Here is a 12,913-nt window from a genome sequence, read left to right on the forward strand (position 1 = left end):
GAAGCTTCGAGAGGGTTGTTCTAATCCAGCCGCGCCATATCACCGTGGAGTGTAATTATACCAAAGGCGTTCCTTGCCAATATGAGTGTCTTTGGTGTCTTTGGCACTGTGTATGCAATCAACTTATCAATCATGCCCATCTCCACAGATCTCTTACAATTATATTGTCCTTCTTGCATATTTCACAATAGAAAAATTATTTTTCAGTGCCTCCAAGCACCGACACCACATGTGGTGGTGGTACAAAGATTTACGCTTCTTTCGCCGGTGTGTGAATAGCGAAATCTCGGTATACAAGAAACCTCTCTAGAAAGCTACGTGTCACCAACGAATTTAGATTAGCTCGCTAAGAATGGAAAGGTCAAGAAAAAATTGCTCATTCAGCAGCTCATTTCATGAGCCAAAATGGCGACCATACGGGGAGCTTGGCACCAGTTTGCCAAGCTCCCCGTACATGCCTTTTCCATTGCACAAGAGTTTACCACTGTATCAAGCTGTAGCTTGTACCACCCAGCAAATGGTGGTGAAAACATGCACCCTGCATGCTTTTTGCCGCTGCACAAGTGTTCACCACAGTATCAGCGTGCTGCTTGTACCATCCATTTAACAGTGGTGGAAGCATGTGCCCTGCATGTCTTTTGCTACTGCAGAAGTGTTCACCGGTGTATTGGGCTATAACTTACAACACCCAGCTAACTTTGGTGAAGGCATACCCTGCATGCCTTTTTCCAATGCACAAGCGTTCACTGTATCAGGCTGCAGCTTGCACCACCTAGCCGACAGTAGTGGAGGCATGTGCCCCTCATGCGTTTCGCTTCTGCTGCCATTTTTTGCTAGAGGGTGTAAGCTTTTGCCCAAGTATGCACCACTGTGTCGGGCTTCAGTTTGTGCCATTCACCCGACAGTGGCAGAGGTGTGTACTCTGTCAGTACATGCCCCTGCCCCTGCCCTTAAAATTCAAAAGCAGACAGTCCATTTTGTTTCCTGTACCGATACTGTGAGAAGGGGGCTGGCCATCAGTTACGGAAGGATTGGTGACATACGAGCTTGCAACTACCCTTGATGCCAATCCCAGAGCCAATACCCTCCACTTCTTCTCAAGGAGCAAGCGTGCTGGTGACATCTGTTGTCATTCCTTGTCCCCACACCCTTCAGCGGTCAACAGTCTCGTCGATCTTGGAAATCCTTCTGCTCGTGGGCCTTGTCAAAAATAAGGCCCACTCATAGAGGCACAGCAGTTCAAATGCGATGCTAGCATACTTTGGCGGTGCCGTCTCCAGCCATTCCCTTTTGATGTCACGCTTAGAGGCAATACAGCGAGCAAGTTGACTAAACTGCATTTCTTCGCACGTTGGAGGCTCAAAGAAGCGAGACTAGCAGGCAACGTCGGAGTTTGTCACTGTCACTGCGCAAGGAGCAGACAAACTTGCTTGCCATGCATCTGCGTCCGCTTACCTGTAAGCGACACCACTCATGCCGACAATGTGTCGCCCACGTGTGCCACAGGGAAGGTGACCTTCGGCAAGGCAGTGACCGGCAAGGACCAGGATGTGCGGCTCCCCGTCAACAGCTCGGACGTGGTCGGTCAGGCAGCCGGCCCCGGCGGCGCACCCCCCGTGCTCACTTCCGGCTTCTGCAGGTCTTCCGGGACATCCGGGACTGCCACTTCTCTAGCGTTTTTGCTCTCCTCAAGGACAAGGCCCAGCATCTCCAGGCACGATACGACGTGAGTGTCAGCCGCTGCCGCCGCCCAGAACGCGGAGCTGCCTTGGGCAGTGTAGGAAACGCAGACACTTTCCAGTATTCCTGTTAGGTGAAATCGCTGAGGGCAATACGTTAGTTAAGCGGTGCAACATTCTACCACGATTTGCTCGGCTACCGTAGCCTCGTGCCGCGGCGTTTCTGCCAAAGCGAGACACCCGCGCCTTTTCCCGCAGGAGAGGCACGGCATGAGCATCGGGGACATGAAGCGGTTTGTGGCCAACGAGCTCAAGTCGCTGCAGCAGCAGCACAACTCCCTGGCGCTCTGTGAGTAGGCTTCCCGACCCCCGCTGGGCCCCGGCCGTACGTAGCTTGGTGCCCCTTGCAGACATTGGCTCGTGCGAGGCCATCAAGAGCTCCCAGACCAACTTCGAAGGGCAGCTGAGGACGGAGCACAGTGAGGAGTGTTCTCGGGCCGGGAAGGGGATTCGACTCGCACCAGCTTTTTATCTTTCCAGACCTCCTGGAGGGTCTGGAAGTCAGGGAGGGGACCAACTTTATCGAGGAGTGCATCCACAGGCAGGTGAGGGCCTCCAAACCAACCACTCTGGTGCATCTGCAGACAACCACGGAAGTCTGGATCAGCAACATGTAGAATACTTCTTTCATGGTTGTCTATTTTTTTCGAAAAATAACGCTTTGAGAGCATTTGTTTTACTGCACTGCTGAAGAGGACAGGGAAGAATTTTTCATCTATTATCTTTGGGGCCTAAGATAACTTATAATAGGAAAAAAAGGGAATGTTTGAGGAGCTCAGTTTAACTTACTGTGATTTGATAGAACCAACAGGATCCAGCTTTGTTGCCCAAGGTTCTGTAGTGCACTCTTTCTGCCAGGTACACTCTCAAACCAGTGACTTGGCATAATAGCAGACTAGACCAAGTATCAGCTGCATCCAAAATAAGCAGTTCACATTTTCTCGTAATCAAATCCTATTGATGGAATGGACAAAAGCAAACCAGATGGTGTGTGTTTGTTTGACTAGGAGAGTGCGTGGACAAGGGTAGATGGGAGACGGGGTGCAAAGACTGTTGCGTGCGCAGTACCCTGCGCTGAGCGTCCTACGGCTGTTGTGCCTGCTGTCCCTCACCCAAGACGGTATCCCTGCCCGAGAGCTCAGGTCTCTCACCCAGCAGTTCCTCAACGTGAGTCACACGAGCTCTTTCTTTCTACGAGTCAATCCTGCTTCTTTCGCATGATTGATTGATTTGTATGAATCAATCAGTCATGTGAGCATGTCCTTCACCTGAGGTGATCACATGATCTGTCTCGTTGTGCGATTCAAGCGCGTGAGCAGCTGCTTTGCACGAGTCAATCACGTGAACAGTTTTTTCAATTAATTCATTCATGTAAGTAGTTCTTTCAAATAAGTCAGTCACAAAAGCAGTCCCTTGACGTTAACCATAGCACATGGCTACAATAAACATTCGTGGCATATAATCAGTACTAGATCATGTGTCTGCCTTTTCTGCAGCTATACAGCTGAGGGGTGGTGGACACTGTTAGTTTTGTTCAAATTTTGTCTGCGACTGCCATTCCATGGAGAGAAATTTCATGCATGCTTTTGTAGCTTTCAAATATGTTAAGAATTAATTCTAAAAAACGGTATTTACTGAAAGCAAAAAAGCCATTGCATGGCTTTTTTATTTGATTTCTAGGATATTGTCAGTCACTTATTGATCCCAGTCCACTTTTGGGCAGTGCACCATGGCCGACGTTTGGCTGCAAGCGCTTGCTTCACACGCAGAGCTTTGGGGCCCACCACCTGTGCACCTTTCATGGACTGCGTAGGCTGGGGTTGTGCCAGGAGCAGGGGGGTGGGGCTCCGGGAGGCCCCGCCCCCTCCCCTCTGGTAGTCGGGTCCCCCGCCCCCACCCTGGCAAGCAAGGTGGCAGCCGCCATGGCAGCCCTGCCCAGGGGGACACGCTTCAATGCCATCACCAAGAGGCTGAACCTGGTCGGTGTCTTTTCTCTTAGTTGTAGGCCTGCAGAGATGTCGGGGAGGAGAATTCGGTACCTACAGAAGAAATATGTGCTAGCCTGATCAAATCGCCCTGCAAACAGGTCCAGCATCTGGGTTTTTTTGTTACTCAATGTCTTCCAGACTTGATAAAGCCCACTTCGTTGCGCGCTGCTGGGGCAGCGGAGTCTGTCTGCTAGCCGTCGTAATGTTGCCTTGGTAGAAGCAAGTGCCACGTCTACCCAACTCTAACGTGCACCCTACTATTTGAGAATAATTATACTAGCATACTCCCAATTTGTTTTGTTTTTATCCGATTATAATGCTCAGGTGGGTTTTGAGGTATATCTTGCTCAAAAAAATGTGTGCACGAGAATCAGATAAATAGGGTAGCAACACAGTGAGATTAAAACGTCATACTCAGAATAATATTTTATTATTAACACGGTCAACGCTCAAGTTTAGTATCAATCTTTTTGGCACGGGCCGACGCGTCTTTTCGAAACATTAGCTCGGTGCCTTTTCTCTTCTTTGCTTTTCTGGGACGAGAGCGCATGAACTTTGATGAGAAAGTGCCGTGTGGGGAAACTCGTAACACGTCAACATGCGATGCATGCGGACATGCATAGCTGGTTTGCAGGGCGAGTGTTTGGCGGGCGACCAATTCTCTTAGCTTCGATCTTCCACGCCACGCCATGCCGTGCCAAGCGCCCACACGACGCTTGCGAAATTTAAGTTAGCTTCCGCAAGAATGCAGCTCTAAATTAAAACAAGGGGAGGTTGAAAAGAGTTTACCAAACTTTTTTCAACAAAACGGCCACTCCCAATTGGCGGTGCGAGTCTCGAGATGCATTGCAGCTACTGTGAGTGAAGCAAACAACTTGCTAAACTGTCTATTTTTTTTTTTTTAGTTGCTAAGGTTTGATTTGATAAAGTGACTATTCATTGCGGTAATGCTGTCTGGTGAAGCACAGTGAACCCCGTGCAGATTCCGGCTGATGCTGGGGACAACTATGACCTCAGGAGTCCCAAGGACCCTGGCTATGTGTTCAGTGGCGCCTACGTTCCAATCGCCTGCAGGCTCGTCGAACAGGTATGTGCTTACTCACCGCTCGCCAATGGGAAAACTGGGAGTCCTCGGGAGGGCTCTAACAAACTTTGGAATACCCGATGTGCTCGCATGCAAATAGCACCACAATGAACATAAGCCATTGTTAGTCATACTACAAGATAATTCACCGACCGATTTTTCAAACTTCGCAGGGACCGAAAAAATGTCCAAATAATAGAGGAGTCTCAAAAATTGGCGGATTAAAGAGCTTGCCTTTATTATGTCTAAGCGGGCTCGAAAAAGCCGTCAATAGTGCCTTGCTTCGGGTCAGGCCTGCGCGCCTTGCTTCAGGTTACTTTTGTAGCGTGAGCTACACTGGCTGAGGTTGAACAGTTTCGCGTGGCTCGCATAATGGGCCGTGCTCCGTGCTGCGCAAGCGCGAGGAGCAGTGACATCACACGGCGCACAGCTGGCGCGCCAGAGCCGCCACCGCTCGTACCCTGCCGGTCTGCACATTCCAGAGGAGTGACGTCATAGCCGCGGCAGACGCACTGGCGCCGCCGCGTGCCCAGCTGTGTGCCTCCGTTGCGCAGTAGCCAACTCTGACGCTGCACCGGAGCTGCTTGATAGCGCCTCTCATTTTGTGTGCATAAGCTCACGCTACGTATATCCTGGCATAGCCGAGCTAAGCCACCGCAATTTTTTTTTTTTTTCGTTTGCGTTTGGCCAGTTTTTCTTAGCTTGAAAATCGCTGCCTTCTTTTCTAGCGTTATGGTCGAGTACTTTTCGCGCTTCCTAGAGACACTTCGCGGCGGCGAAAGAATGGCTGGGGCTATGACGTCCGAGCCAGCGTAATTCGAAAACATGATTCACCAAGACAAGATGGGAGGCGCAAGTCCACAACTAACAGCAAATAAACAAAGCAAAATGATAACCATGACGATGATAATGATGCGCAGGTAGAGAAAAAAACTCTTTAGCATAGCATCACCTAGGCTGTGTTCTAAATCCTACCCCAATGGATCCGAGTTGCTCCAGCTCGTCGTGTCACGTGATAACACATATATAGAAAAACGCTGGATGCGGGTAGGTTTTCGAACGCCAAGGTACAAAACCCTTCTGCTGGAGTAAGAACGAGTAAATATTGGAACACAGCCTTAGTGGTAGGACTTAGAAGTACTTGAGTAGTGCTGCCAAACCCCAAACCAAGCCAATTTATGTGCAGCCAACATAAGATCTAAAATGGCAGCTTCTCAGTGGTGTTTCCTGCTGATCGCTTGCAACGATTTTGTCAGAAAAAGCAAACTTTAGGGCTTCAAGTTGTCTGAAACATTGGTCGTGAATATCTGCTATTTTTATCGGGTAGGTCACGGTTCCTCCTTTAGGTTGGAAATATAGAACAAGCCCGAATTATCAGCGTCCGAAAAATTCAGTCGGTGACTGTAATTGAGTAGCAAAGGTTATAATTAAAAGGGGGGGGGGGTCTGTGAAAGCATTTTGGGGTTCTGCAAAGCCTTAGCTCGTCAGTCATGTCCAGCACTAAAATTTGTTTCATTGCTATACGAGAAACATTACTGTGGTCATTAGTTCACGCTTAAAGGCTTACGACGCAAAGAGAGTTCTCGTGATCTACACTCTCTATACAACACACTAAAACAAAAACGTGTATATCACAAAATATGGCACCGAACAAATTACCGTATTTACTTGAATGTAACGCGACCACGATTGTAATGCAAAAAATAACTTTTCACAGTGCAAAAAAAGAAACACAAAAAAACACGAATGTAACGCAAGTAAAGTAAGGGAAAAAAAAAAAAGTGAAAGCCGTTTACAACTCCCTGACTTCTGCAACCGCCTCTTCACCTTTGTCCGTGAAGGCGCCCGACGTTCGTCGATCGGGTTAGTTGCCCCTCGACGGGCTGCGGTTCCAATCTGCCGGCACCTTGAAGCAACTCCTTTAGGACTAATATGGTAGTTTATTACATATTTACAGCAAGAAGCATGTTGAGTCCCGCTCGGGGTCTGTCCCCCTGACAAAAGAGTCCCCTGCTTTTATAACGTTCAGCCAAGGGCGAGAACGAGACGTCAGTCACGTAGGCCGCGTAGCCCGCATGCAGCTAGAGTATCCGGTGTCGCCGGAACGTGCCACACCGCTGTTCGGATGAGGCGCTCGCGGACCGGAGCTTGGCCGTCCCGACCGTAGTCCAAGGTCGAGGAAACGACGGGGTGTGTCGTCGACCGCATCCCGTATGGTAGGCCAAGGGCGCAACGTGATGCCGCGCACGTAGCACCTCCAAAGACTACACCCGCATTCCCCGGCGTGTGTGCGGTTGAGGTCATCGCCGTCAGTCCTTGAGGTTTTCGCCGTTGCTCGGTGTTGCGTCGATCCCAGGTGTTCCGCCGCCGGGTGCTGCATCTTGAGCAGACGGCTTGAGCACAGCGTGATGGCCTTGTCTCCTTCAACCATGCACTCCATCCGTGCCCGGAGCTCTGTACATGCGCAGTTGAGCCCGACACCTCCCTTCTGACTGTGATGCACACCACATTGGGATGCATCACATCACCACGAGGAGCTCAACATCTTCGCGTCCGGGTGTAGACTGTACCCCCGCTCCCGCGAACACAAGTCATGACAGAGCCTTGAGTACTGCGAATTGCCCGCTCCGCCTGTGCCCTCGGGCCCCTACTGCGTTTCTTCATTGGCACCCACCAGCCTCGACAGTGCATCGGCGTTCGCGTTTTCGACTCCCCTTTTGTGCTCAATGGTCAGATTGAATCTCTGTAGCGCTAGAGCCCATCGAGTCAGCTTCGCGCTGTGCGGACTGCTCAGAGTCAGATACTTTAGTGGATTGTGGTCAGTCACCACGCGGACCTGTGCGCCAAAAAGCCAGACCTCCAATTTATCCAATGCCCAGATGATTGCGTAGGCCTCCTTTTCTATCGTGGCCCAGCGAGCCTGGGTCGGACTGAGTTTCTTACTTAAGAATGCAACCGGACACTCCTTGCCCTGGTCATTGCGCTGCGCAAGACACGCTCCGACTGCATAATCGGAGGCATTGGTGGCAAGGATGTACTCGCGATTGGGGTCTGGTGCGTAAAGCGATGCCGCGCGCCTGAGGCAGTCCTTTATGTTTCAAATACGTTCTGCGCCTCGGTATCCCAAGGCAGCTGTTGTGATGTTTGCCTATTGGTCAGATTAGTGAGAGGCAGCACTATGCGGGCGTACTCCGGAACGTACTGCCGGTAGTAATTGGCTAACCCCGAGAAACTCCTGAGCTCCCTTTTTGTCTGCGGTGCAGGTATTTCCTCAATTGCCTTGACCTTCGCTGGGTCTTCGCTGAGTTTTCCGGAGCCTACAACATGCCCCACAAACTCAACCTCTGGTTTCGCGAAACGACACTTTGCTGCATTCACTCTTGTGAGATCTTGCTACCAACACAGGTACCGATAGAGTAACCAAAGGATTGTCTCAACAGCGGCGATACCTCAAAGGAGACGTCAAACCTAGTAGCGCGGTCCCCACATCTCCGCGGCAATATAGACGAACGTTTAGGGCTAGATTACCGCGGGTCGGTTCGATTAATTACCTCCGTCGGTGCCAATGATCGTCTACCTTGTCTCACTCTCTCGAATATAGCGGAAGAGAAGACACACGTACCAGAGTAAGGACAGAGTCCAAGAGCATTTATTGGAACACTCTTAAAATGAACTGCAATGTCCCCATCCAAAATGCCCCCCGCGCCGGCAAGGCAAGAAAAGGTCCTTACCTGGCCAGACGCGGGGTTCCGGAGAGCCAAGACCGGGGAAGCATCGGAGAAGTCGCTGACACACGTCCTATCTCTTTCGCGGTCACCCGGACGAGTCCCTTTCCCGAAAGCGGGAAAACAAGAGGCGAAACCTCCTCGCCTGTCAGCAGTGATCCGCAACCGAGCGGGGGGACGGAAGAGGTCCCCCCGGGAGAGAGTGAGAGGAGAGCCCCCCAAGCCAGGCGGCCCTCCGCCCCACGAACAGGTCGGAGCTCACGGCGAAGAAGGCCGAGCGTTCCGACCCGCGGCCGTTATCACAGCCATCGGGGAAGGGAGACCAGAGGAATCCCCACATCCCCCCCTCCTTAAAACGGTAGGTGGGTCTCAAGAAATAATAAAGGAGGCCCACCTGCTCTCATAAAATAATATATCTCTCTGCGCATCCCCAACGAATACACGCGACACCCAGCGCGCGTCTTCACAGTGTCCGCCGTCAAGATCTGGCCCGCAGGACCGAAGACCTGGAAAGTTCAAGTTCCGAGCACTTGACAGTCGTCGCCACAGCACCGCAGAGCATCACAGGCACCATTTTGACGCCGCTGGACCCAGGTGTCGCGGTACAAGCTGGCCTGCAGTGGGGGGCAGTCAGGCGGTCGTGAAGGCGGCAGCACCAAAAGACCAACGACCGCCGCCCACCGGCGGAGACCAGCTGGGGAAGTCCCAGACACGCTGCCCAGGGGGTTCGGCGCCATCTCGGCCGCAGTGGGCTGGTGAAGGGGGGGTGCACGACCTCGGAGCAGACCTGCGAAGTCGTTTTGCGCCAGCAGCCAACACGCCCAGAGCCGGCCATAGACCTCCCCAAAGGGAAGAAAGGGCGCCGCCGCCTCCAAACGAGGGGACGCGCGCAACCGACGCTCGCCTGCCTCAGGCCGCAAAGGCGGCAAAACGGGCAGGGGCAAACGACAAACAAAAACCACAAAAAAGGTGGCCAGTTTGTCAACGGTGACAGGAACATGCCAGAGTGACCCGATTCGACACCGGAAGAAGCCATATAAAAGGGAGTCCCTCCGTTCGAAACGCGTCCACATACCAAGCAAGCTAATTGAGTTCGCTTAATGTGGGCACCGGGGAGAGAGCTCTTAGGAAAAACGCCGAGTTCTCAATCCTTTGCGCAGGCAGCTAAAATAGGCTGCCCACACTACCCGGTTTTATAGTTGCCGGAAGAGTCCGTAGACTATAAGTGGCCAAAAACAGATAACAGTCTGCAGCTGGCCCGTCTTCGGAAGTCGAGGTAAACGGATACGGGGACTTCGAAGGGGCGGATAGAAACAAACCGCCATGCAAGCGCGTCTGCGAGCGGGGAAGATGCAAGTTCCCGCGCAAAATAGCCGCCATCTTGCTCCCCAGGGAGGAAGACAAAAGGGGCCGCAGCTCACACGCTCAAACCTGCTAGTTTCGCCAACTATTTGAGCTAGCTAGCTTACCGAGGCTAGAAAAACATGTCTTGCACCCGATACGGCTTGATCAAGGGCTCACAACGGTGTGGATCCTTCTTTTGAGGCAAGGCCAGGTTTCAGAGCGACGTAACTGCTGAGATTCTTAGAGTCACTCTTCCACCTGGATCACGCGAGTCTGACAGATATCGCCAAAGGGCGCTCTGGCTACATGGCGCCTGGGTTTCAGAGAAACATAACCTCCGAAAGTCTTGGAGTCACTCGTCCACCCAGATACTGTCACAGCGCGCCTCAGACCGCGTAGCGCCACCAGATAGGACGTGCGTCGGCGACTTCTCCGATGCTTCCCCGGTCTTGGCTCTCCGGAACCCCGCGTCTGGCCAGGTAAGGACCTTTTCTTACCTTGCCGGCGCGGGGGGCATTTTGGACGGGGACATTGTAGTTCATATAGAAGAGTATATTAATAAATGCTCTTGGACTCTGTCCTTACTCTGGTACGTGTGTCTTCTCTTCCGCTATATTCGAGAGAGTGAGACAAGGTAGACGATCATTGGCACCAACGGAGGTAATTAATCGAACCTACCCGCGGTAATGTAGCCCTAAACGTTCGTCTACCTTGCCGCGGAGATGTGGGGACCGCGGGCTACTAGGTTTGACGTCTCCTTTGAGATATCGCCGCTGTTGAGACAATCCTTTGGTTACTCTATCGGTACCTGTGTTAGTAGCAAGATCCCACACTCTAAAGCCTGCGGCCGCGACTGCAGTGAGCACCTTCTCAAGGTGCTGGAGGTGCTCCTCCCATGTCTCGGAGAATACAGCGAGATCGTCAATATACGCGCACGCGTATTCCCTGTGGGGTGCTAGCACGCCATTGATAATTCTCTGGAACGTGGCGCTCGCATTCTTCAGTCCAAATGGCATTACCCTCCAGGCGTACTGCCCAACTGGTGTCACGAATGCCGTGAGAGCTTGTGCTTGCTCATCCAGTGGTATTTGCCAATATCCCCTTAACATATCAATCAAGGTTATATACTTCGCCTTTGCCACCTGCAGCAGCAACTCGGAGGGTAGACTCATTGGGAATGCGTCTGGTTCGGTGATGCTGTTGAGCTTACGATAATCGCAGCACAGCCTCAGCCCTCCATCCTTTTTGCTTACGCATACGATTGGATATGCGTGCGGGCTCTCAACAGGGTATATCAGGTCCCACGCCAACAGCTCCTCTACTTGCTGTTCGACTTCCTTTCGGAAAGACATTGGTCCCTTATACGGATGAACGGGTTGTCGCGCCGCGCCCTCCTTGATCTTTATTTTGTGCATGCCAACTGTGCACCTTCCTGGCCTGTCCCCGAAGACCTGGCCGTGCCTAGTGATTAGCGCGACAACCTCAGCACGCTGTGACGGCTTCAAGTGACTCAACGCAGCGAGCGGTATTCGATGGTTTCGTTCACCCTGCGTTGGGAATGTTTGGTTGTCCCCAAAATCACTGTCACCCTCGAAAATCAAACCCACGGCGCCAACCCGGGCGTGGTACGCGCCAAGCTTGTTTGCGTGTACTGATCGAGATGTTCCATCCTCCATTTCAATCAAGTAACTGTACGGCCGTAACCTGCGAACCACCTTAGCCGGTCCTTTCCACTTGGCCACTAATTTGCCCTCGCCCTCTTTCTCGAGCCATAAAACCTGCTGCCCCTCTCTAAACTGTTTGTCTGTCGCCCGCAGATTATACCTGCTAGCGTACCTACATTGCTCCACCGTAGTACTGTCTTCGGCCCTTGCGTTAGCCTCGATTAACCTTTCGCGCAAGCGCGATAGGTATTCCTCTGCGGACACACCCAGAGTGTCCGGGACAGCCCAATCGCCAGACCATGTCTTTTGAAGTATCGAGAGTGGCCCCACTGGTACCCTCCCGTACATCAGCTCAAACGGCGATTTACCCGTTACGTTCGGGACCTCTCTGTAAGCCCAAAGCAGGAACGGTACAAACTTGTCCCATTCCCGTCCATGCTCCCTCACAATGTGAAAAAACATCGACTTGAATGTTCCATTCCAACGTTAGACGAGTCCGTTACTCTGTGGGTGGTCCGGCGTGAAGAATCTCGGGCACACCCCTAGCTTCGACAGAAGCTGCTGGGTCGCCTTTGCAGTGAAATTTGTCCCCTGATCACTACACACCACCTCGGGGACTCCCAGACGCGCGAAGATTTCCAATAACGCATCACACGTGGCCTTTGCTGTCAGTGTCCTGAGGCACGCTACTTCTGGCCATCTTGTGTTAACGTCTACTACGCACAATGCGTATCTGTGACCACGCGCCGATGGCGGGTCAATCGGACCGATGCAGTCCATGTATACCACCTGAAAAGCGGTTTCCGGTCTGGCCAGTGGCGTGATTAATGGTACGCGGTCCAGCGTACGAGCTGGGGACCTCACCTGACACGAAGGACACGAGCGGCAGTATTCTCTTACGTCCCGCTGTCACGGTTCGGCCGGAGACGTTGCGAATGCGATAGAGGCGATGCCGAAAACGAATAATTTACAACCTATTATATTTACAAAAGGAAGACAAAGATGTAACGGAAAGCAAAGGAGTATGTACACAGAAAAAGGGGAAATAATACACACACACGCTTAAGCACATCTACAGTTCCAAGAAATGACGCAGTTCAGAGAAGGTCTTACAGTTTGAGTTCGTTGCGGCGACGAACCGTGGTGACATGCCAAAGGCAGCAAAGGCCCTTGTCTCCTAGGTGTCTGAAGGGGAGTGCGAAACTCTCGCCGCGACAGCTTGTGCACAGCAAGGGTCGGGCGCGTCCTGGAGCGTAGCCATGGACCCCATCCGCCGCTTCCTCCCGGTCTCAGTCTTCGATTCTAACTCTCACGCCGTCCTCTTCTTTTTCTTTTTCCTCCTAAAATCGTTGTCTCACGTGGCATCATC

General features: G+C 52.1%; 1 protein-coding gene across 4 annotated transcripts in view; it reads left to right on the forward strand.

Annotated features, from left to right (window-relative positions):
* Positions 1-12,913, forward strand: part of LOC8039561 (vacuolar protein sorting-associated protein 33B) — a 63,488-nt gene that overhangs the window by 33,134 nt on the left and 17,441 nt on the right. For all 4 annotated transcript variants that reach the window (XM_029979040.4, XM_040222255.3, XM_029979041.2 and 1 more), the window contains 8 exons: positions 1,507-1,580; positions 1,640-1,726; positions 1,938-2,028; positions 2,090-2,158; positions 2,220-2,284; positions 2,805-2,906; positions 3,509-3,718; positions 4,710-4,814. In XM_029979040.4, the coding sequence (XP_029834900.2) occupies positions 1,507-1,580; positions 1,640-1,726; positions 1,938-2,028; positions 2,090-2,158; positions 2,220-2,284; positions 2,805-2,906; positions 3,509-3,718; positions 4,710-4,814 (803 nt within the window). The remainder of the gene's footprint in view (positions 1-1,506; positions 1,581-1,639; positions 1,727-1,937; positions 2,029-2,089; positions 2,159-2,219; positions 2,285-2,804; positions 2,907-3,508; positions 3,719-4,709; positions 4,815-12,913) is intronic.

The sequence above is a fragment of the Ixodes scapularis genome, unplaced genomic scaffold (genome assembly GCF_016920785.2).
Source record: "Ixodes scapularis isolate PalLabHiFi unplaced genomic scaffold, ASM1692078v2 PGA_scaffold1__304_contigs__length_218370807, whole genome shotgun sequence".
NCBI lineage: Eukaryota > Metazoa > Arthropoda > Arachnida > Ixodida > Ixodidae > Ixodes > Ixodes scapularis.